The sequence below is a fragment of the Gymnoscopelus microlampas genome (assembly GCF_963454915.1).
Source record: "Gymnoscopelus microlampas genome assembly, chromosome: 14".
In the NCBI taxonomy this organism is placed as follows: Eukaryota; Metazoa; Chordata; class Actinopteri; order Myctophiformes; family Myctophidae; genus Gymnoscopelus; species Gymnoscopelus microlampas.
In genome coordinates this window covers 3,756,798-3,780,850 of record NC_139951.1, presented here as the reverse complement: position 1 = coordinate 3,780,850, position 24,053 = coordinate 3,756,798, and the positions used below count along the sequence as shown (strand labels likewise).

Below are 24,053 nucleotides of genomic sequence, written 5' to 3'. Positions count from 1 at the left end.
ATGTGTTTTACATAAGTCTGCCTCCTGGTGGCGCTATAAAAGGCAAATGTGAAAAATGCAGGGCAAAGGTTTGTCCTTGGCCTCTAGAGAGTGTGCATACAAAGTTTTACACTGATCGGTGCAGTTATAGGTAAAAACACGGATCGGCCTGTTACAGCGCCACCATGAGGCTGATTTGAACATTTTCAAATGGCATTTCTTCCTCGGCCTAATGGGAATGTGTGTCCAAAATGTCACGGAAATTGCATGTTGTGTTCATGATTTGAGGGATTTTGTTCGAAACAGAGTACTCCTGCAAACTTTGAAAGACAATTTTTGCCAATCAGGATGGAATATGAAAAATCTGAAATGAGCCGTTTCTTTTAATGACTATAGAGATACTGTGTACCGATTTGGTGGATTTTTGGCCAAAATTTGTAGGAGTACTGTTCAAAAATGTGTTTTGCACAAATCGGCCTCCTGGTGGCGCTATAAAAGGCCCATGTGAAAAATTTGGAGCAGAGGTTCGGCTTTGGCATCCAGGGACTGTGTGTGCACAGTTTCGCTGCGATCAAGCCAACGGTGCCAGAGATTAGCTGTACACAGACAAGACAGAATGACACACGGACGGACGGACGGACGGACGGACGGACGGACGGACAGGGGGTAAAACATACTCTCTCGCCATGCCTTTCGGCCTGGCGGAGACAACAAACAAACCCAATCTGGCTTATAATAAGCAGACCTGGCAACACTGCAGACAGGGATGAAAGGAGTGCGTAAAATTGGATTGGGGATAATGGCTTGCACAGTCTTCTCTTAAAGGCAATGGCATCTGGCACTGTGATTAGTTTTATCATTGTAACCCCCAAACCACACCTTTGCATAATATAACGGGTAGTGCAGGTGTTTTGCGGGTAAGGCAGGTGTCCCAAAATAGCAACTTTTGTGGGGAAACGCCCCTTGCCTAGTCCTAAATCCCAAATTAGTGGCTTTAGCCAGTTCGGCCAAATTTAGAGCCCGTATTGTTTTATCCACAGGAAACTCGTAAAACCTCAAATAGGGTGATTTGCGTTTGTTGCAGCAAGGGACACTACAGTGGTGTGACATACTGTTGTTGAGAGAGAGAAAAAAGGCAACAATGATTTATCTCCAAGTTAATGTTAGCATTGATAAATGGTGAGTATATATAGCAATAAAAAACAGATGCAAAAAAAAAAAATGCTACCATGAGGGACATGCATAGTCAAAATGACATTGGATGAGTGATCCAGCTAGAGTGTATTCCTACTGACCAACGAGTAGATCCTGCTAAAAAATCTTGTTCTTTGGTTGACTTTCCTGATTACTTTTGTTGCCATTTTTTCCACTGGAAAGATTGTCCTCTAAAATACAACTCAGGTAGGTAATTTATTTTTTCCTTGTGATAACATTGTCACCCACTTTCATCGTGAAGTCTTTGGCCTAACAGAGGTTATTTCTGGACCAAAAAATAATGGATTCAGTTTTGACCAGCTTTAAACATCATAATTCATATGATAATATACATATTCATTTGTTTATGTTTATAAAATGGTATAGTGGACATATGAGTTGGACCCAGAATTCAAACCACACAATAAAAATTAATGACAAGACTAACTAATGAATACAAGAAACAACAAAATGCTTTTGTTACCATGCACTTTTATTTAATACAATGGGTCATATTTTATGACTTTGTACGGTGACTTGAATTGGAGAACTTATTCAGCAGCTTCTTTTCCCTGTAACAAAAGTAAAGAATATATCTTTAGATATTCAACTTGAATTTTCAGTTGAATCTTACAGCGGTTTCACACTATGGTCCTGGGTGCGCACTCGAGACCGCTTGGCAGGTTTCGCGCTAGTGTGAATGTTGCGCATCGTTCCCCGAAACGGATCGCCGTTCCGTACCCGAAACCACCTCGGGAGGTAGTCTCGGGTGCGATTCTTGCGTCCTCGGGGACGGTACACTGCAATGTGAAAGCAAGCGTATCGTTTGACGGAAGTGGCCCGCTATTTGTAATAGGTGACGGTATATAAACTCGACAAAAACAGTCAACAAAAACACGTCGCAGATCAATCCACAGGGGTTCAACCATGGCCGGATCCCGCGGGTTAATTTCATCATTAAATTATAAAATGAACCCGCGGGATGATGAAAGATTTACCGCATCATCCCGCGGGTTAATTTTATCATTAAATGACCAAATGAACCCGCGGGATGATGCGCTAAAACCCGCAATATTTATATGTAAAACTTAAATATTTATTTATTTATATAAAACATTACATACAGAAATAGAATGAGAGCGCGAGATAGAAAGAGAGGCAGTGTCATGGCCATATAATGACAGCAACTATATATATATATATATATATATATATATATATATATATATATATAATAGTATATCTTGTGGATATCTTGTGGAGTTTCAGCTACTATGCATCCCAGAAATATATAGCTTATAAGGCTTTGTAATTTGAAATTTGTAAGTAAATATAACTCATTTAGATGTAGGCCTACGTAGGTTTATGGTTTCCCATGGACTATAGCCGTTTCACTCATGATGCAATTTCTCTTTCATAACAGATACATACATGTGCCAGATAATCCCCACACAAAGAGAGTAAAAAAAGAAAAGACGTTACTTTATTTAGTAAGACATGAGAAACAGTACATGGAAGTACAATTCACAATACAAGGTTTCAGTCATTCAGTCCGACTTCACTGTATAGGCTAGTTGCCTTTTCATAAATTATATATTTTTGTACTTAAGCTGTCGTGAAAGTTTATAATATTTAGAGAAATGTAAGGTTTCAAATACAAAAGTAGTAGTTGTTGTGAAGGTTAGTAAACTGGACATTTAGACTGACTGTTTCCTGTATCCTCATCTTGCGCAAATGCACACAAGTGTTTCACCAGGTTTTATTTGTGTTGTTTCTCATAAGCGTGCATCCGTTGTCTGTCAACAACACGCGCGCCAACAACACAGCAGTCAGTGCCTTGACTTCTGTGCACTCGCGTCGCTGTGCGCTCAGTGCGCTCCTGACTCTCTCCCCAGCGGCAACCCTATATTTATGCGCGACCAGCACAAACATTGTCGCATAGTTGATGACGTCTGTGTCCACTGGCGAAGCACTATGTGCGTGCCGCCATCTATAGGATCGGGGGTATATATGCAAGCGTATTCGGGCGCGTTAGAGACTTGGCCAGTGTGAATGCGGGCCAGCCAAGCGCACTCGGAAACGGAGCGGTCTGGAGTGCGCACCCGAAACCATAGTCTGAAACCGCTATTAGTTAAAGATAGTCAACATAATGAACCTTCATATTGAACATGTATTACCTTGGAGTCACGACTTTTAGCTCTCATCTTGTTGACCTGGCCTTCAGCGATGTCAGCACGCTCTTCAGCCTCCTCCAGCTCATTCTGAACCTTTCTGCACTTGGACAGGTGAGTGTTGGCTGCTTCCTCCTACAATATGATAGAGATGGTTCAAAGCCTCAATATTTGAAAAGAGCATCTTACAATTATAGTCCAAACAAGACAATTTCAGGAAATTGTAATGCAGGGCTGCCAACACTCCTGGATTCTGCAGTCTCCTGGTTTTTGACCATGTATCCTTACACTCTCCTGGGGGGGGGGTGGTCAGTGCATGCCATCATACAGAGATATTAACTTTTAAGTAATGAATGGTTATTATTAAAGATGGGTCTTACATTGCTTCAGTCATCAAATCAATTTCTGTAGGCCTACTTTTTAATGGATGCAATTGTACAGTGTACATTATTTCCCAGTGCTGGCAAAGCAAGCCTGATAAAAGTATCCCCCCCCCAACTCACAAATTGGGGGGGGGGGGTGGGGTTCTTTTACCATTATGCCTTTTACCATTATGCCTGAAACTGCCTGTGTCTGCAGCATGTGCATGCTTTTCCTTTCAGCGCCCATGTTACAGTATAAGGTCAGAGTTTCCAAAATGCCCATGTGTGCAGCGCATTGCAGTACCGCTGCTGTGTGCATGTCATACTGCAGAAACATGGCAAGCTAGAGATTACATGTGCCGCTTGTGGAAAGCAGCAAGATGGACACTGAAAAATGCTCTGCTGTTGGTCATATTGACATTCTATAACTGATTCCTAATACAGTATACCTTTAATTATTCCATTAGTTAAACTATGACAACAACACTATGCCCAATGGCGACCACAACTAAAGATGTATATTGTCTTACCGCTTCCTCAGCCTGCCTCTTGTAGCCCTTCACCTTCATCTGCAGTTTGTCTACCAGATCCTGAAGCCTGCCAAGATTCTTCTTGTCCTCTTCAGTCTGAAGTGAGAGTGAATTTATAACATCAGTTGTATGTTCATGCCATCTATTTATCTAATCAGTGGCATGATGGCTATTTAAGTGAACATGATATACAGTACCTGGTATGTCAGCTCCTTCACTCTCCTCTCGTACTTGCGGACACCTTTAATAGCGTCTGCTCCGCCTCTCTGTGCTCCTTCAACCTCTCCCTCCAGTTCACGCACCTTCACAATGGAATGATGCAATATGAAAATTTTTCTTCTTATTTCATTGACTATAAGCTGTGTTGAAGTAAACTAAATCTTACCCTAGACTCCAGTTTCTGGAGCTGCTTCTTGCCTCCCTTCATAGCCAGGTTCTCTGCCTCGTCTAGGCGATGCTGCAGGTCCTTGACTGTGACCTCCAGGTTCTTCTTCATCCTCTCCAGGTGAGAACTAGTGTCCTGCTCCTTCTTAAGCTCCTCGGCCATCATAGCAGCCTGGAAAGTAATGTTTGTTAAGATAAACATATACTTCATTGTCCAGCAAGGAAAACATTATACTTATATAAATTCACATATTGACTGTGAGAAAATTGTTAATTAATGATAATAAACAGGTCATAATAAGGTAATAAACAGATACTAGTGTCATATGACCAGAAGGAAACAAACCAGGTAAATATCAAGTGAATACATTCTTGTACCAGTTCAGTCTGCACTGTAGCATTCTGAGCCATCTGTCTGAAGCCAGCACGTAAGAATGCTGCGTTCAGAATTGTTGTTGTTATTTGTCTACCTGAGCACAAATTTTGGATATAAAGTCTGAAAATAGCGACGTTCCTTTTTTCTATTATCTTCATCATGGCTGTTTGAATAAGACAAGTTTAGCATTCTACAAAATACATCCTCTGTTGAAGCCTATTATAGAGCAACGGTTTTCAACATGCGCATGCCATGAGCTTTCTGTATTGTATTGTATGTTAAGCATGCCAAAAGGATGTCTAATTGTCCTGGTATATAACTTACATCAGTGATGGCTTTCTTTGCCTTCTCCTCAGCATTCCTTGCTTCTTGAACACTGTCATCCACTTCGCCTTGGACCTGGATCAGGTCACTCTCAAGTTTCTTCTTGGTGCCCAGAAGGCTTGTGTTCTAAAATAAAGATTCAGTTTAGCAATGCAAGTATGCATGACTTGTAAGTTAAATATGTTGAGAGTTTTTCCATTGACTTACCTGGGAGTGCAACAGGCCAGCGCGTTCACTAGCATCCACTAGTTCTTGTTCAGCCACTTTGCGGCCTCTCTCTGTCTGTTCCAGAGCCACTCTCAGCTCCTCGATCTCAGAAACCATGAGACCATTCCTACGCTCCACCATGGCAGCTTGCTCCTTCACATCTTCTTGGCCTCTGACAGCATCATCAAGGTGCAGTTGGGCATCCTAAAATAAATCACATTTGAGGTGATCACGTTAAGAGAAACATCAGAATGTGACTTGTTCAGTGCAGTTCTATTGTTTGAATATGTGTCTAACTAATATGTTTTGCACCTTAAGCGTTCCCTGGACGTTCCTCAGCTGCTTTTGAGACTCAGCAGCCTGGCGGTTGGCATGGCTCAGCTGAACCTCCATCTCGTTCAGGTCTCCCTCCATCTTCTTCTTGATTCTCAGGGCATCGTTTCTGCTCCTGACCTCAGAGTCCAGAGTATTCTGCATGGAGTCAATCACCCTCTGGCTGTTCCTCTTGATCCCCTCCATCTCTTCGTCCTTCTCTGCCAGCTTCCTGTCAACCTCACCCTTGATCTGGTTGAGCTCCAGCTGGACACGAAGAATCTTGGACTCCTCGTGCTCCAGGGTACCCTAAAATGTAATACAGGATCAAAAGGTTGTAGGACCTTTTAATGTAACATCGATCATATACTGCTAAACTGTCAGAATATAAAACATATTGAAAAAAATCTTAGATATAGACAAGTAGAACCTAAAAGATTTACCTCAGCTTCCTCCAGGGCTGTCTGGATCTCTGACTTCTCTGTCTCCGTCTGTTTCTTGGATTTCTCCAGCTCATGGATGCTCTTTCCAGTCTCACCAATCTGTTCAGTCAGGTCTGAGATCTCCTCTGCAGTTGATTGAAAATAATGAATGAGGAACTTTCCAATCAGCAACTATTTTGTATTTGTATTTGCATTTGAATAAAGTTGTAGTTTGGTCTTGAATGATTTTTCTTTTGTTACTGTTATCAAAAAATAAAACTCACGTTGCAGGTTCTTGTTTTCACGCTTCATGGTCTCCAGGTGGTCCAGAGACTCTTCATAGGAATTCTTCATTTTAAACATCTCAGTGCTGAGAGAACGAGCCTCTTTCTGAGCTCCCTCCAGCTCGGCCTGGCCCTCTTCATATTTCTGCTTCCAATCTGCCAAGACCTGCGCAGCATTTGTAACAAAATGTGTCATTTACCCCAGTTTAAGGAGGCAAGAATGATTTTGTTGTGAAATACTGCATGTCAAAGCACCTTATCAAAGTTCCTCTGTTTCTTGTCAAGGTTGGCAGCCAAACCATTGGCCCTCTCCACATCAATCATGAGGTCTTCCACTTCACCCTGGAGTCTCTGTTTTGTTTTCTCCAGAGAGGCGCACTTGGAATTCACAGCCTCAATTTGCTCCTCAGCTTCCTGAAGACGCTGAGCGAGCTTCTTCCTGTTGTTTGTTTTGAATGGAATCAAATTATTGTGAGCAATATTTCGTATAGTGAGTGGTACCTGAGGTTGTAAAAACACTGATCACTTACTTAGCTTCCTCCAGCTCCTCAGTGCGTTGGACAGCATCAGTCTCATACTTGCTCCTCCACTGACACACCTCAGCGTTTGCCTTGGACATTCCACGCTGCAGCTCGGCCTTGGCCTCCTGCTCCTCCTCAAACTGCTCCCTCAGAAGGTCACAGTCATGGCGAGCTGATTGCACAGCATGGGCAAGGGCATTCTTTGCCTGTCAAAAGAATGCCAAAATAATGTCAGCTGGTTACAATTACAAAAAGACAACTATAAGCCTATTTTAAAAAAAGAAAGCTGTTCCTTACCTTAACCTCCTCTTCAACGTGTCTCTTCAACTCCTCAATCTGTTGGGTGAAGGCCTGCTTGCCTCTGGTGAGCTGAGAGACGAGACCTTCTTTCTCCTCAAGTTGACGAGCAAACTCACCTAGTTAGAAATTTGAATATTGGTTTCAAACATTTAAATAATCTTTGTTGAATACATATTCCTTAAATTCCTGGGATGACTGCTGATCAAAGCATTATCTCTAATTATGGAATTTGCTCAAGTACCATTGACAAACCATTTAGGCTAGTAGTAGCCTCGTAAACTCCCCCCCCCCCCCCCCCCCCACTTCCGGAAATATCCTTTGCAATTCATTTCAGGAAGGAGTCTGGCCTGAGTGCCTGTCTGGGCGTTTCTTGCTCGTCCATAAAATGGACTCGTCTATCACTCGTATATCGATTCTGTCCGCTGTTTTGGTTTTGGTTTTAAAACTTCAAAACGCTGTCAAACTTATTTTTTGAGGCACAGAATTTACTTTTAAGATATCATTCGGATATAATTTAGTTGTTTAACTTCATATATGTGGTCAATTAATTATGACAGAGCCTATTTAAAGGAGCTACACCATGAATTTAAAAAATAATAATAATATTTGATATCATATTGTTTATGTCCCTCAAACGTTTTTCAAAAGGTTTGAGCCTAATAGCGGTTTCACACTATGGTTCCGGGGGCGCACTCCAGACCGCTCCGTTTCCGAGTGCGCTTGGCTGGCGAGCATTCACACTGGCCAAGTCTCTAACGCGCCCAAATACACTTGCATATATACCCCCGATCCTATAGGTGGCGGCATGCACATAGTGCTTCGCCAGTGGACACAGACGTCATCAACTATGCGACAATGTTTGTGCTGGTCGCGCATAAATATAGGGTTGCCGCTGGGGAGAGAGTCAGGAGCGCACTGAGCGCACAACGACGCGAGCGCACAGAAGTCAAGGCACAGACTGCTGTGTTGTTGGCGCGCGTGTTGTTGACAGACAACGGATGCACGCTTATGAGAAACAACACAAATAAAACCTGGTGAAACACTTGTGTGCATTTGCGCAAGATGAGGATACAGGAAACATTCAGTCTAAATGTCCAGTTTGCTAACCTTCACAACAACTACTACTTTTGTATTTGAAACCTTACATTTCTCTAAATATTATAAACTTTCACGACAGCTTAAGTACAAAAATATATAATTTATGAAAAGGCAACTAGCCTATACTTCATACAGTGAAGTCAGTGAAGTAACGTCTTTTCTTTTTTTACTCTCTTTGTGTGGGGATTATCTGGCACATGTATGTATCTGTTATGAAAGAGAAATTGCATCATGAGTGAAACGGCTATAGTCCATGGGAAACCATAAACCTACCATCTAAATGAGTTATATTTACTTACAAATTTCAAATTACAAAGCCTTATAAGCTATATATTTCTGGGATGCATAGTAGCTGAAACTCCACAAGATATCCACAAGATATACTATTATATATATATATATATATATATATATTGTTGCTGTCATTATATGGCCATGACACGGCCTCTCTTTCTATCTCGCGCTCTCATTCTATTTCTGTATGTAATGTTTTATATAAATAAATAAATATTTAAGTTTTACATATAAATATTGCGGGTTTTAGCGCATCATCCCGCGGGTTCATTTGGTCATTTAATGATAAAATTAACCCGCGGGATGATGCGGTACTAAATCTTTCATCATCCTGCGGGTTCATTTTATAATTTAATGAGGAAATTAACCCGCGGGATCCGGCCATGGTTGAACCCCTGTGGATTGATCTGCGACGTGTTTTTGTTGACTGTTTTTGTCGAGTTTATATACCGTCACCTATTACAAATAGCGGGCCACTTCCGTCAAACGATACGCTTGCTTTCACATTGCAGTGTACCGTCCCCGAGGACGCAAGAATCGCACCCGAGACTACCTCCCGAGGTGGTTTCGGGTACGGAACGGCGATCCGTTTCGGGGAACGATGCGCAACATTCACACTAGCGCGAAACCTGCCAAGCGGTCTCGAGTGCGCACCCAGGACCATAGTGTGAAACCGCTATAAGTCAAGCCTCAGATATACTCATTCCAACTAACTTCTCTCTGGCTTATAAAGCACTTTCACCTGCAATACCACATTGTCCTGTTTGGCATGGGGCGCTATTGAGCCAGTTTGTATGCATGTCATGTCCTGGTTCTGTGTGGAAAAAGTAAAAAAAAAAAAAAAGAAAAAAATTATTAAAAAAAAAAAATGAAATTTTTTTTTTTTTGGTTTTTTTTTTTTGGTTAGAACTGAAAAACGGGAGGAATTGTTCCCAGACGTGACGTAGGGTGGGGGAACAAATCTGACGGACTGTTTTCAGACCAATTTACATGAAAACCACAGATAGCCTATGAAAGCCTGCACGCTCGAAGTCGGGTATTTGTTGGAACAGAAGAGAGGTGGGGGAGACCAAAAACACACAAAAATGAAGAAAAAGTTAAAATTCATGGTGTAGACCCTTTAAAAATAAAAATTCAGAGAACCGGCAGGGAAGGGCAGTGACACGCATGTATCCGAATAAAGCAACCTATTTTCGGCATGGCCCTTTCAAAAGTCCCCCTGTCTGGTGGTCGGGGAAACAAACTGCTGATTGGCTGAAGGGGAACGAACTGCTGATTGGCTGTCAGTGGAAGTGGTTGTCAGTGTGCTCCCGCCCAGCTCCAGCCCACAGACAAAAAGCAAAACAGGCCCCGATGCCAGACTCACTCCTGATATCAAATGGAAATGAGATATCCGGAAGGAGGGGTTTACCAGGCTAGGCTAGTAGACTTTACGATGAACATTTACCATTTTCCGTCAACAGTCTTGCTCTCTGAGCTCCAATATCATTTAACTGGCGAACATTCTCATCACTCTTGGCCTTGATTTCACTGAGTTGGTCCTCAAGGGTTCGGCACATCTTCTCAAGATTTCCCTGTTGATTAACATTGGACATATTCAATCACTGAAGTAACTTACAATGTATTACCTCGTTTTAGTCATTCTTATATTTGTCAAGAATTACACACAAGCATTCTATTCTACCTTTGCCTTAGCAACAGCTTCCATGTTGCTGGACAGGTCATCGATCTCCATCTTGTATTCACTCTTCTCCTTCTCCAGTTTCTGCTTGACACGCTGGAGGTTGTCGATCTGCTCGCCCAGCTCTGCAACGCTGTCCGCCTGTTTCTTACGGAGACCAGAAGCAGTGGCTTCATGCTGCAGGGTGGACTCTTCGAGGTCACGACGCAGCTTCTGGAACTCAGCCTCACGCTTCTTATTCATCTCGATCTGACTAGCGGTGGCTCCACCGGCCTCCTCCAGCCTCTCGCTGATCTCCTCAAGTTCCCTGGAGAGGTCAGCTCTCTGCTTCTCAACCTTGGCACGAGCGGCACGCTCTGCCTCGATCTCCTCCTCCAGCTCTTCAATACGAGCCTTTCAAATGAATGAACATATTAAAATCCAAATTTTCACATACTTATTATCAATGATTTTAAAGAAGATGAATAAAATAAATACCTGGAGTTCTTTGATCTTCTTCTGCAGCTGGGCCCCCAAAGATTGCTCATCCTCAATCTTACTCAGAAGCTGGCTTACTTCAAAGTCCTTCCTGTGGAATATAGTACATCATATTTTAGTGGTAGTTTTTATCCATGGCATTTCATTTTGTTATTTGTATTCATGTTATTTATTATTCATATCAATTATTCATATTGTGGTCCACATTACTTCTTTATCTTCTCATCAGACTGCTGCTTGTCATTCTCCAGATCCATGATGGATTCCTGGGCCAGTTTCAGATCACCCTCAAGCTTTCTCTTGGCTCTCTCAAGGTCCATGCGGAGCTTCTTCTCTTGCTCCAGAGAACCCTCCAACTGCAATATAATATATTTGTCTTATTATTCAGTACCACAATAAACATACCGTATATGTTCAAAACAGCCAATTGACTTTATGAACTCACATCGTCAACTTGCTGCTCCAGCTTGGTCTTGGCCTTGGTCAGAGTGTTGACTTTGTCTTCCTCTGCCTGCAGGTCATCAAGAGTCTGCTGATGTGCCTCTTGGAGGGCCTTCTTTTCCTTGGTCAGCTTAGCAAGACCTTCATCCTGAGAGGCCATCTCCTCAGTCAGGTTCTTCACCTGAATAACATGAATGAATGGATCATTATTGTTCTATAACTTGATAAGACGGCTTCAGTGAATAATCATGAATGGATCATTATTGTTCTATAACTTGATAAGACGGCTAGAGTGTATAATGTTGAACCTTGTTTTCAGTGGCGTGTTTCTCCTTCTCCACTTTGGCCAGGGTGAGCTCCAGGTCATCAATGTCCTTCTTGAGCTCAGAGCATTCATCTTCCAGCTTCCTTTTCTTGGCAGTCAGCTCCGCATTGATCTCCTCCTCGTCCTCCAGTCTCTCAGTGGTCTCTTTGACCTTTGCCTCCAACTGGATCTTACTTTTAATAAGACCCTCACATCTCTCCTCAGCATCATTCAATGCTTCATCCCCCTGGTTGTCAATGAAAAAGATAAGTGAGGGAACTTGTTGCAGCATTTGTTCTGGGTGAGATACTGTATATGAGATTTGTTTTACAAATGCTTCCTGGGGGGGGGGGGGGGGGGGTTACACTAACACAAGGGACATTAACAGACTGAACAAGCTGGTGAAAAAGGCAGGCTCTATCATTGTCAGAGCCTGGACGGTACGGAGGCGGAGGTGAGGACAAGGAAGAAGCTGGAGGCTATCAACCTACTCCAAAAATATATACTATAGTAATGCCTGGGTGAGGAGCAGTAGCATATAAAGACTCAACCTCCCCCTCAGAAGAACGACAAATTGGGTCAGGCCTTTGTGCTGGTAGCCATATAGCTATACAACGATGCCAACAGCCGTTCGACCACCAGACATTCTCTGCCATGGTCTACATCTACATCTCTACATCTACATTCTACATTAGATAAAAGATGATAAACCATATGAAATATTAGCAACATTTCCTGTACAACTGTAGCTACTTACTGATGCCGCCGACTGTGCAAGGTTATTCTTCTCCTGCACCAGAGATACCATTTTCTCTTCCAGTGTCTTCTTCGTGGCCAGGGCAGCAGCCAGGTCAGTCTTCATCTTCTCATAGTTCTCCTTCATGTTCTGCAGCTCCTTCTCAGTCTCAGCGCTCTGCAGGAGAGGCTTGATCTTGAAGTACAGCGACATCCATGGCCAGTTTTTCACATTGCAGAATGAGCGCACGTTGAACTGGATGGTGTAAATGGCCTCTCTGTGGAAAGCGGTTTCAATGGATCATGATTTAGCTGAAGATCGAGGGTTTCCATGTAATACGACTGCAGGCTGTTATTAAAGCTGTTATTATTGTGTCATAGTTGTTTCTGTTGTTGTCGTTATTATTGCTGTTGGTATTATTGTTGTTAACCCCCGGGAAGGTAAATGCAGATGGCCATCCGTCTTAGAGCCCGTATCTGCTCAAGGTTTCTTCTCCTGTTTAAGGGGAGTGTTTTTCCTTACCACCGTCATCAAAAGCTTCCTCTGCAATTTTTGCTATTTTTATTATAATGATTTGACATTTTACTTTTGTTTTATTGAACAGCAATGACAACGTTTTCTTACAAATTGTACTTTATATTGAATTGATGTTTTCATATTACCTCCTAACCATCATCTTGACAAACTCCTTCCTCATGACGTAAGCTCGTCCGAGAGCCTGAGTCATTGTGACCAGAGCAAACAGCTTTTCATCTCGCATCTCCTCCAGGACACCCAGCAGACCAGCTTTGAAGAACACCTGAATACAGTGTTACAAACACTGAGCATTGAGCAACTAAAAAAACGTAAAATCTACTTTTAGTCCTCTCTGGATAATGTTAAACCAGATTGGGAGTGTGTTTACCTTGGTGTGTCCAAACTTGTACTCATCATGAGGTACGGCAATGGACCCAAGAAGCTTCTCAGAGGCTTTCTTGTTGTCCATGAACGCGCCATCGGGACATGCGCTGGCATTCAGTACTTTGTACCTGTTTTTTTAAAGTTCATGGTCATTTTGCGCTGATATTCAGTACTTTGTACCTGTTTTGTAAAACTGGGTCATTCTGTGTTAATAGGTGTGGAACTAAAAGTTGCTGGAAAAAGGAATGAATACCTCTGCTTGAAGTCAGCATAGGGGATTCTGCTTGGGAAGCCCTTTGTACAAATCCTGATGCCCTCCAGCACACCGTTACACCTCAGCTGGTGGATGACCAGGAAGTTCTCCATCAGGCCTGTAAAGATGTTGCTTCATTATTATTAGGACAAAATAGGTACACACTGGCCAAAGTTGTGTTTAATGGCCACCTCACAGTCATTGTTTAAACTAGAAGCTCGGCCCTGCTACGCAGGGCCTCGCGTCTAGCCCGCCGCCACGCCCACGTAGCGCCCGCCGCCACTTGGCAGCGCATATAAGTGGCATAGCGTCATGAGGGCCAGTGGGGCCGTGGCTCGGTCAGTGAAGACCCTGTAGCGCGGATGATATGTGGCATAGAGGGGCAGATTTGAAATCTCCAGAGGAAACGTCCGTGGGCTACCATTGGTTCAGCGATGTGTGCGGGCGCCCTGCGGGCCCTCCTCCTCCACCAATGTGCAGTATTGAGAGCCCTGACGTCCCAACATTTGGAGCGATGGGCACTGCACTCTGGTTGGTTAGGGTCCACCTACGGCCCAGGTAGAAGGCAGTTAAAGCCTGCATGGGCAAACCCAGTTAGGACCCGCCTTGGTCCCACATAAACGTGGCTAGTTGGGGCCCACCTAAGGGCCAGGTAGAAGCAACTTATAGCCCGCATGGGCATAGCAGTTAAGACCCACCTCGGCCCCACATAGAATTGCCTAGGTGGGGCCCACCTAAGGGCCAGGTAGAGTCGGTAGGGACCCCCCACAGGCCAATGTTAAAATGGTAGCACTTGTTCCTCAACATAGTGTGAATGTGCGTGCAAAGTTGACCACAATCGGACGCTGCATTCATGATTTGCGGCATTTTGTGCAAACTTTAGATGTGAATCTTAGCCAATCGGGATGGAATATGAAAGATTAAACAGATCCGTCTTGATCACATGACTATAGAGATCATGTGTACCGATTTGCGTGAAATGTAGATATAATCGGAAGGAGTAATGTAAAGAAATATGTTGTACATAAGGCGGCCTCCTGGTGGAGCTATAAAAGGTAGATGTGAGAAATGTAGGGGAAAGGTTTTTCCTTGACCTCTAGAGAGTGCACATACAAAGTTTTACACAGATTGGTGCAGGTATAGGTAAAAACACAAATCGGACTGTTATAGCGCCACCATGAGGCTGATTAGAAAAATCTCAAGTGGAATTTGTTGCTCGGCATAGTGGGAATGTGGGTGCAAAGTTGCACGGAAAGTGCATGCTGTGTTCATAATTTGAGGCATTTTGGTCAAAACGGAGCAGTCCTGGAAACTGTGGCAGGCATTTTTAGTCAAGCAGGATGGAAAATGAAAGATCTGAAAGAGCGTGTTTTTTTTTATGACTATAGAGATACTGTGTATCGATGTGCGTGATGTTAGGCCAAAATATGTAGCAGTACTGTGAGAAAATGTGTTTTGCAAAAAGCGGCCTCCTGGTGGCACTATAACAGGGCCATGTGAAAGAAATGGGGCAGAGGTTCTGAATTGGCATCCAGGGAGTGTGTGCACAGTTGCGCTGCAATCAAGCCAACGATGCGGGAGATTAGCTATCCACAGACCGTCGGACGGACAGGGGGTAAAACATACTCTCGCGCCATCCCTTTCGGCCTGGCGGAGACAATAAAAAAGCTAAAGTGAAGGAAAAGAGCATTACTGCAGCAAAAGTAGTCAACAAACTATACTATAAAACATTGGCCACATTGTCAAATAAATTAAGAAAGAGGCAAACATGTTGAAAATAGCCGATCTACAAGCTTACAACGCCTCTCAATGTGAGGCGTTGTGAGCTTGTAGATCGGCTATTTTCACAATATTGACTTGTGGAACGGAGTCAAACAAATTTGGGGGGGTCCCCAATTTTGTGGGGTAAAAAGTGGGGTAGCCACTGCCCTAATCGGACCGAAATGATCTGAAATTACTACATGACCATAATGCAGCCTAAACGTGCGTTGCACGGGGCGGTCCTGCCATTACGTTAGTTACTGGAGTTTCTGTGGAGCTACACCAGAAGACACACACAACATACACCATCTACAATGGACTAACGGAGCAGCAATAATAACAGTTACCGCACGAACGTGCATTGTTGACAAAGTGATTGCACAGCCGCTGCAGGCATGACAGCCACGTTAGCGTTAGCTACATGCCAACTATCACAGCGTCCTGTCCGTCGTCGCTGCGACTGACTCTGATGGCTACAGCCATAGATAAACACAACAGCAAGCTCTCTGAGATGCCATTGTCTGGGAACTGCTCTTAGCGTGACACGACCAATGAGAGTGAGCGCTTTCGTTGTTGCTAAGATACGGTGCATGGCACACGGCGTCTCTGCCCCATAGCTTGTAGATCTCTCACACATGATTGGCGTAGGCTGCGTTGCCGTCGACGCTGATTGGCTGCATGTTGCTGTGACGTTGAAATGGGGTGCCAGGTCTGCTTTGTGTGTAAGCGATTTTGGGCTCATTTGGGCGCGCTTTTGGGCTGTTTTCCATAGAGCACGGCAGGGCTTGTTTCTGTCCCGTGACGGATGTGGCAAAGAAGGTGCAAAACGAACCATCCGGAAGTAAAGTGCGAGATGAAATATATAGCACTTTATGATTATTAGAGAAGGAGACAGATGTGAAGGTGGAAAATGGAATGTAGGAGGTTATATATTTTTTCATGAGCGATTTTTGTAGCAAGTTGTGAGTGAATTGGGCCACTCCTGTGGGCGGGGGGCTGAATAGAACCATTGGGGTTTGGGAAGGAGACGCTCTCTGTTTGAGTGGTGAGATGTTTATGTTCAGTGTTTACCTGGAGTCTTGGACTCGTTGGGAATCAGGCAACGCACAAAGTGAGGATGAGTGCTTCTCAGGTTGGTCATCAGCATCCCCAAGTTCGCCTATTGAGACAATTAGGCTTATTATTAGTAAAATGTCATACGATATTGTACTTTTGCCTCCACAAGAATTATTTGAACTCTTTAGATACTAGTTACTTTACAGATTTAGATTTTTCTATTTTAAACTTCAGCCATTCAAAGATAGCTGCTCTACAAGCTCACATCATGTGATACAGAAATTGTTAAATTCCAACATGAAAACACATTCCTATTTCTTACGTTGATATAATGTTGATAATAATAATGCTTCATTTTTACAGGAATATAATGTTGATAAATAAATATTCTTACTCTGAAAGCACTAGACACAGTCTGCATGGAACCACCCTTCTTCTTGCCTCCCTTCTTTGTCGTATCTGTGTATATTTGTTAGAATCATGAGTGGATCCCGCATCCCTCCTTTTCTTTGTTAAAGTCAACAGACATTGTATTTTTAGCGGCGCTAGCCGCTCTAGCCCTCTATACCTGGCTTTTGCGTCAACGTTCTGATTGGTCAGACACGTCAACAAAGTGATTGGTCAAGCTTCACGTGACACGTGGCTATAAACACATTATAAACACTTATTGATCACAAAATGTATCAAAGGCGCCGCTACCTTCACACAGGTGTGATTTTTTGTTATACAGAATGAATATTCCTCCCTTCTTGTCAGATTCGGAGTGTTTATATTATTAGGCTCAGGTGGGGGATAGAACACATTATATTATTATTATATATTAATTAATTAATATAACTTCAGACTCAGGAGGAGGATAGAACACATTATATCATATTATTATATTAACAAACATACCTTCAGGCTCGGGAGGAGGATAGAACACAGGCAGCAGTTTAACTGAAGACTTTTGGAACAGCTGAATGACAGAGTCGTTCAGGGGGTCCTTGTTCTTCTCAAGCCAGCCAGTGATGCTGTAGTCCACAGTTCCAGCGTAGTGAACCAGGGAGAAGTGGGCCTCACCCTTGCCTTTGGCAGGCTTGGGCTTCTCAAAGGCCTTGTTCTTCCCAAGATGCTGGTCAAGCAACTTTTCAGCAAACGTTTTGTCTGAAGACTTTGGGAACATGCACTGCTCTTCAAGGATGGAGAAGATGCCCAAGGGCTTTGTAAAGGAGACAAAAAAGACAAATCAATGCAATGACAAAAACTATTAACGCACAAAATAATTGTATACCTTCTCCTCAATGAGCTCAATGCAGACAGCCAAGTCCATGATAATACATTTAATAGTATAATTATATAAGTATTTATTTATTTAATTTATATAAGTATAAATAGTATAATAATAATTGTTCTTTAAAGCCCAGCCAATAGGAACACAGAGGGGGACAGGGCTTAAGCAATTACAGCCTGTCCATATTGGCCACCTAAGAGCACCTACCAAGTTTGGGGTGTTAAGCATGCTGGGAACTGGAGTTATGGCTGTTTAAACTCCAGCCAATAGGAATACAGAGGGGGCGGGGTAATGTTGCGCTTGTGGCACCCACTGGGTGCCACACGTGATCTCTGTTGTGTCTATTCTGATGGCAGACCCCTGACCAGTGTCGGTACCAAGTTTGGTGCGGATCCGAGCAACGGTGCGCCTCGCAGGTCCGTATGTTACATTTGTGACCTCCGTCCACCTGCCCGTCCTCTAGGCAACATAAAATATCCCGCTTATTACATGGCTACTTAAAGGGAAGCAAGACTTCCGGTGGGGCGCATTCAAGACGATCCCGTTTCATAGTGTTCTGTCACTATGAACGTCAAATCTCAAAAAAAAAAAATATATATATACGCGATTTAGCGCAAGAACCATATGTGCCCGTTTTTTTTAGCTGTGGCGGACCCGTGATGGAGTTATTACATTTTTCTACTGTACCACTCATCCTAGGATATCATATAACATCATAGAAAAGGTAAGAAAACCGTGAAGCAAAATTTCCCTTTAATTAATACATTTAAAAAATGACCCAAAAGTAACAAGAAAACTAAGTATGTCCTTGCTTACGGTAATGAAAGTATTCCATAAGCGTTACGCCATGCGGACACAGTCGCCTTGGAAAACAAGGAAGTGTCGATCAAACACAATACATTTTCGGTTACTGCATTGTCTATTTCTCGCTTCAAATGTTTTCAAAAACATTCTTGAGATCAATGTTTAGCTGTAAATGGCATCGCATGTTTGTTTACATGGCTGTCATGTTGGTACGGCACAAAATCAACTAGCGCAGGAGCACAAAATCAACTAGCGCAGGTGCTCTGAGCCTTTGATTAGACAACGGTCTGTTATTGAGCTCATCGGTCATTATCCCGATCCCGAAATAACACACTGCTGAATTCAGTGATTGACCAATCAGAATCAAGCATTCAACCAAGCCATGTAATAAAATGTAATAATACCTTCTCAATGAGCTCAATGCAGACAGCCAAGTCCATGCCGAAGTCAATAAGATCCCAGGGAATTCCTTCCTTCTTGTACTCTTCTTGCTCCAGAACAAACATGGTGTGGTTGAAAAACTGTTGCAGTTTCTCATTGGTGAAGTTGATGCACAGCTGCTCCAGGGTGTTGAACTGTGAGTGGAAATATCATTAGCCCAATTTCTTGTAATTGTGTAATTGTGACAAAAAGAATAAGTCTCCCACTTAAAACAAGTCCATGCTTACATCAAAGATTTCAAAACCAGCGATGTCCAGCACACCAATGTAGTAGTTTCTCTGCTGCTTGGTGTCCAGCATCTCATTGATCCTAACGACCATCCAGAAGAACTCCTTCTCATAGAGGGACTTGGCCAAGGCACCAACTGAGTTCATTACCTATGGAAATAGGAACGTTATTAGTAGGGGTGTGAATTACACAATTTACAATTTAGGCATTTAGCAGACGCTCTTAATCTAGAGTGATTTACAGTAAGCAATGAAAACACAAGGTAATGCATCAAATGCATTGCATTAGTAATCTAGGATCATAGGTAAACCAAGAACCTATCATCAGTCTAAACATTATAATCTAAAACAATCTATAATCTGCACATTGAAACTATACACTTGGATGCCAGGTCTACAGATTAACCTGGCATCTGTCTACATAACATGCCATCGAAATTACATTTAGCCTTTGCATAAGCCTGCAAGGTCATCAAGGCTAGGGCAAGTTCTACGGCAAATTCTACGGGCTATGGAGTCTGAAGAGGTGAGTCTTCAGATTACGGCAGAAGATTGGGAGTGAGTCTGCAATGGGGAGTTTGTTCCACAGTTTGGGAGCCAGAAGGGAGAAGAGTCTGTCCCGGGTGTTTTTACAGAAGATGATTTAAGACTGGACACAACTCAAAAAGATATTAGAGTTCTAATGGTATGATGTGTTGAGAATTTAAAGTGTGTATGAAATCAGAACATGGAAATAATGTAATTTACTCACCTGTGGCACAGTCTGTCCCTTAGTGACATACTCGTTTCCAACTTTCACTCTGGGGTAGCAATACGCCTTAAGCATCTCTGCTGAGTTTATACCCAACAGGTAGCTAATCTTGTCAGCCTCTGAAATGTTCATACAATTTGCAATTTAGGCATTTAATCCAGAGAGCGATTAACAGTAGGTAGGTAAACACAAGGTAGTACGTCAAATGCATAGACATGGTAATCTAGGATCATAGCTCTAAACAGTATAATATATAAAAAAAACAAAAAAAGGAAATATATTGAAAATATATTTAGCTTAGTTCATTTAGACGTAAAATAATTCAATACTTGTGACAAAGTATGCATTATTTTCATTCCTTAGTTGAATATCCAGCTTACCCTCTGTGCCATCAGGCTCAGCCTGTTCCTCACGCTGCTTCTGTTTGAACTTCATGACACCATGATGCATCACTGCACCGGTGAACTTGTAGATGTACTGTTTCTGCTCAGCGTCGAAGCCCAGGATGTCAATAGCATCCTGTTAAGCAGCAGAGATGTATTCAAAAGATTGAGATTAAGCATTAGATTAACAGACAGTATATGTGTATACAGGGTATCTGCACATTTCTAAAGTAACAATTTAAGGACTTTTAAGACCTTTTACTTAAGACCATTACTGTGTCAAAAGTAATCAACAAACTATACTATAAAAATTGACAAATATTACCTAAGAAAATTTTGAAAACATGTAGATCGGCTATTTTCACAAATCTGTGAAACCGAGTCAAACTAAATGCCTCAACTGCTACCATTCCAAGTGCTTGTCAGGGTGGGGGGTCCCCAGTTCAAATAGGATTTTTTTGGGGGGTCACGGCCTGAAAACTTTGAGAACGACTGCTTTAGAAAATACATTTTGCAGAGCACTGCAGTGCACAGTGAGTATTAGAATATTAAAATAATGTTTACTGACATCCGTAGCGTCCAGCTCCTCTTTGTCGTTAATGCTGGCCACAGTGATCACACCCATGCTGATCAACGGGAAGTCGTAGGGGTTGGAGGTGATCAGACACATTTCTTAAAAGGAATTAAAAAAGGGTGAAAATGTGTTTTTATTCATTAATTTATGTTGCTCGCTGCATCATCAGTAATTCCATTTACCAATAATCTCAGGTTTGTGGTTGGTCATCATCTGGAAAAAGATGTGGTAACCTCTCTCTGCAGGAAGCTGGTAGGTCACTCTGGACTTCTCCAGCAGATCTAGATGGGTTGCACATAACTCATATTAATAATAATTATTATTAGTATTATAATAATAATACTATTCTATATGGGTAATATTAGTAATAATAATAATAAAATAAAATAAATAATAATAATAATCTATATGGGTTGTACATAACTCAAAATGTAATCCTCAAATGAAAGCATGTATAATTTATCATCTGTGAACTTCATACTTACATGTCTCAATATCAGCACTGGCCAGTTTACCTGTTGTGCCGAAATGGATTCTGATGAATTTACCCTGTTTGATACAGCACAATTTGTTGCATCCCTCTTGCATCACATTGTGGAATTATTGCAGGTTTTCTCATAAAATTATTTACACTTACAAAGCGAGAGGAGTTGTCATTCCTCACAGTCTTGGCATTACCATAGGCCTCCAGCAAGGGATTGGCTGCAATAATCTGATCCTCCAATGACCCCTAGAATGTTTTAGACATCGCCCAATTGAAAATTTGGTTAGAATTCTTGTACACTGAATTGCTATATAATATTGCATACAAATGTTTTATGTTCAAAAACATGTATTTGTTGAAGTTAAAAACCTGTACATATACCTTGATTTTACCGCTATCGGCCGCCGATTTCCCCTCACCAGAACTAGCTGTTGCAAAGTATTGGATGACACGCTTGGTGTTCACAGTCTTTCCAGCACCGGATTCTCCACTGATTATAAATAAACATATTCAGAGAAATGCAGTTAGTGAATTTGTGTACAATGTTCTTTTTTTAAAGCCTAGTAGATGGGAAACTTACGTGATCAGGACAGACTGGTTCTCTTTATCTGTAAAATGTAAAGCAAACTTTTAGTCATGGATACACCACAAAACCATTATAGTTATATTATTGTTTTTACATTGTCCTGAGTAGTACGTACCCATCAGCATGAACTGATAGGCGTTGTCAGAGACAGAGAAGATGTGGGGTGGAGCCTCAATACGCTTCTTGCCTCTGTAGGCATTTACAACGTCCTGGTCGTACACTGGGAGCCACTTGTAGGGGTTCACAGTTGCACAAAACAAGCCAGAGTAGGTCTGAAGGGGAGGAGAGAGAGAACATTAACATCATACAACATAGCACTGAGCATGCCACATATCTGGGACAACGGATCACTAGAGCTGGGATTACAGTCACGATTTGCAAGTGGCATCAACTAATGAGCAAGTTAACTTCAGAAGAGTTTGTTTGCATTAATTTTTCTATGGTTTTCACTTGATGATATAACTTGTACACTGTATTTTTCTTTCTTTGCTATCGACAGATGCAATACCGTACTGTTCTCAGTATGTAGAAAACCTTACATAGATCATCCATGCTGCATAACGCTCTTTGAGGTTATACAGGACAGTGGCTTCACTGAGGTGGGTCATCATGGCCATGTCCTCAATTTTGTCATACTTGGGAGGGTTCATAGGGGAAACATCAGCCTCCTTTACAGTTCTTTCCTAAAAAAGAAAAAAAAGCACAACTCCAGAATGTATTGTGATTACAGTTGTACTGTTCCACTATTTGATTTTAGATACACCTCTACTTACCACTTTATCCAAGAGTGTTTCCACAGTGACTTTGTCACCATCCTTCTTTATAATTTTACACTTGAGGTACAGCTCCTTAGCATCAGCCACATATGCTGCAGTTTTGGCATCAAAGGGCATAGCTTGAGCCTCCATTCTCTCCCTCTCTGGCTTACGGAGATAAATGGCGGCCTTGCCATACTGCTCCATCTCTGCGTCCGTACTCATGGTGGCGGCTTTCTGTAGACAGACAAATAGATGGTGTTGATGCCTTTGCTGACTTGAGATCTGAGTTGATCATTGTAGGACTATTTTTTATGGTTATAGCTTATTGTAGGTTTATTAGAAAAAATATGAACACTCACTTTTCCCCACTACCAGTAGCAGTAGAATCGTGAGTGCAACCCCTAAGAGTGAAAAAACACATAATTTTGAGGACATTAACATTAGTTGATGATTAATACAATTTATAATCATGAATTAGATTGGACTGTATAAATCTTAATGTTCATTCTTGCCACACACCACTTTGTAAGAGACACATTTAAACATTTCTCATCAGTTCCACATCTGAAAGGATGAATCTGTTTTTTTATTTTTTTACTTAATTTCACAAAGTAATTTTTTTGTTATTACAACCGTGTTTCTAATTTTGTATTTGTACTGAAGCAATGCTAGATTTCTTTCTTCTTTAATTCCATTGTATGAATTAAGGTTACATTAAGAGGTGGGCAGTCTAGCCAAACACTATTCAAGTAAAAATATTGTTACTTAATAACTAATAATAACTCTAGTAGATATAAAAGTACTAAGAAAGACTAAGAAAGTATCTGGTAAAAACACATACACTGTATCAATCAGTCAAATTGTTCAATATAACATAAATTATTCTGTCCACTCATTCATTGTCTGTAACCTCGGATCATGTCTGTAGCTATGTAGCACTATGTACGGAGTCATTTTTATGAATAGCTAACATGATATATTTATACGACTATGAATAACGAGCATCTCTAAAACATTTATAGGACTATGAAGGACAGATAAAGTCTCACTCACCACTAAATGGAACTCTGAACTCCTCTGCAATGGCTCCGTGTCAACCATCTCAGCATGCTTTATATTAGGTGTTCATTGCATGCTCGGCAGAAAGTAAATGTAGGAGTTGCCTTTCAAGGTCCTTTCATTCTTGTTGTACACATAAAAATAAACTTGTAAAATTATACTTCCAACATTCACTTGATACTGCTTGGCTACGTGGTTTATGTCCATGCCAGTGGCAATAAATAGTGGTATAAATAGTATAATTGGCAGGGTGGTGGGGTACTGGGTTTCTTCATTAAAGTGAAATCATTACAGCAGGTCTTGTCAGATACCTTATTTGGAACATGTTAATAGTCAGTAAGGAAAG

The 24,053-nt window shown here is 41.9% G+C and overlaps 1 protein-coding gene across 1 annotated transcript; it reads right to left on the bottom strand.

Moving 5' to 3' along the window:
• Nucleotides 1-1,652: 1,652 nt before the first annotated feature.
• Nucleotides 1,653-23,752, bottom strand: LOC311060991 (myosin heavy chain, fast skeletal muscle-like). Its single transcript, XM_084079443.1, has 41 exons — nucleotides 23,702-23,752; nucleotides 23,008-23,049; nucleotides 22,664-22,882; nucleotides 22,430-22,573; nucleotides 22,006-22,162; nucleotides 21,885-21,912; nucleotides 21,686-21,794; nucleotides 21,458-21,550; nucleotides 21,306-21,369; nucleotides 21,003-21,101; nucleotides 20,815-20,918; nucleotides 20,244-20,382; nucleotides 19,864-19,982; nucleotides 19,113-19,262; nucleotides 18,849-19,019; nucleotides 17,265-17,568; nucleotides 16,762-16,826; nucleotides 16,383-16,470; nucleotides 13,551-13,668; nucleotides 13,302-13,425; nucleotides 13,060-13,196; nucleotides 12,419-12,674; nucleotides 11,666-11,908; nucleotides 11,362-11,538; nucleotides 11,127-11,272; nucleotides 10,917-11,007; nucleotides 10,443-10,832; nucleotides 10,206-10,332; nucleotides 7,364-7,482; nucleotides 7,076-7,272; nucleotides 6,801-6,984; nucleotides 6,546-6,711; nucleotides 6,283-6,407; nucleotides 5,840-6,148; nucleotides 5,528-5,731; nucleotides 5,321-5,446; nucleotides 4,622-4,792; nucleotides 4,434-4,538; nucleotides 4,237-4,332; nucleotides 3,351-3,479; nucleotides 1,653-1,745 (listed from the first exon to the last, which is right to left on the bottom strand). The coding sequence occupies exons 3-41, from the start codon at nucleotides 22,868-22,870 to the stop codon at nucleotides 1,725-1,727; spliced, it is 5,802 nt and encodes a 1,933-aa protein (XP_083935569.1). The 5' UTR covers nucleotides 22,871-22,882; nucleotides 23,008-23,049; nucleotides 23,702-23,752; the 3' UTR covers nucleotides 1,653-1,724.
• Between the last annotated feature and the right edge of the window lie 301 nt (nucleotides 23,753-24,053).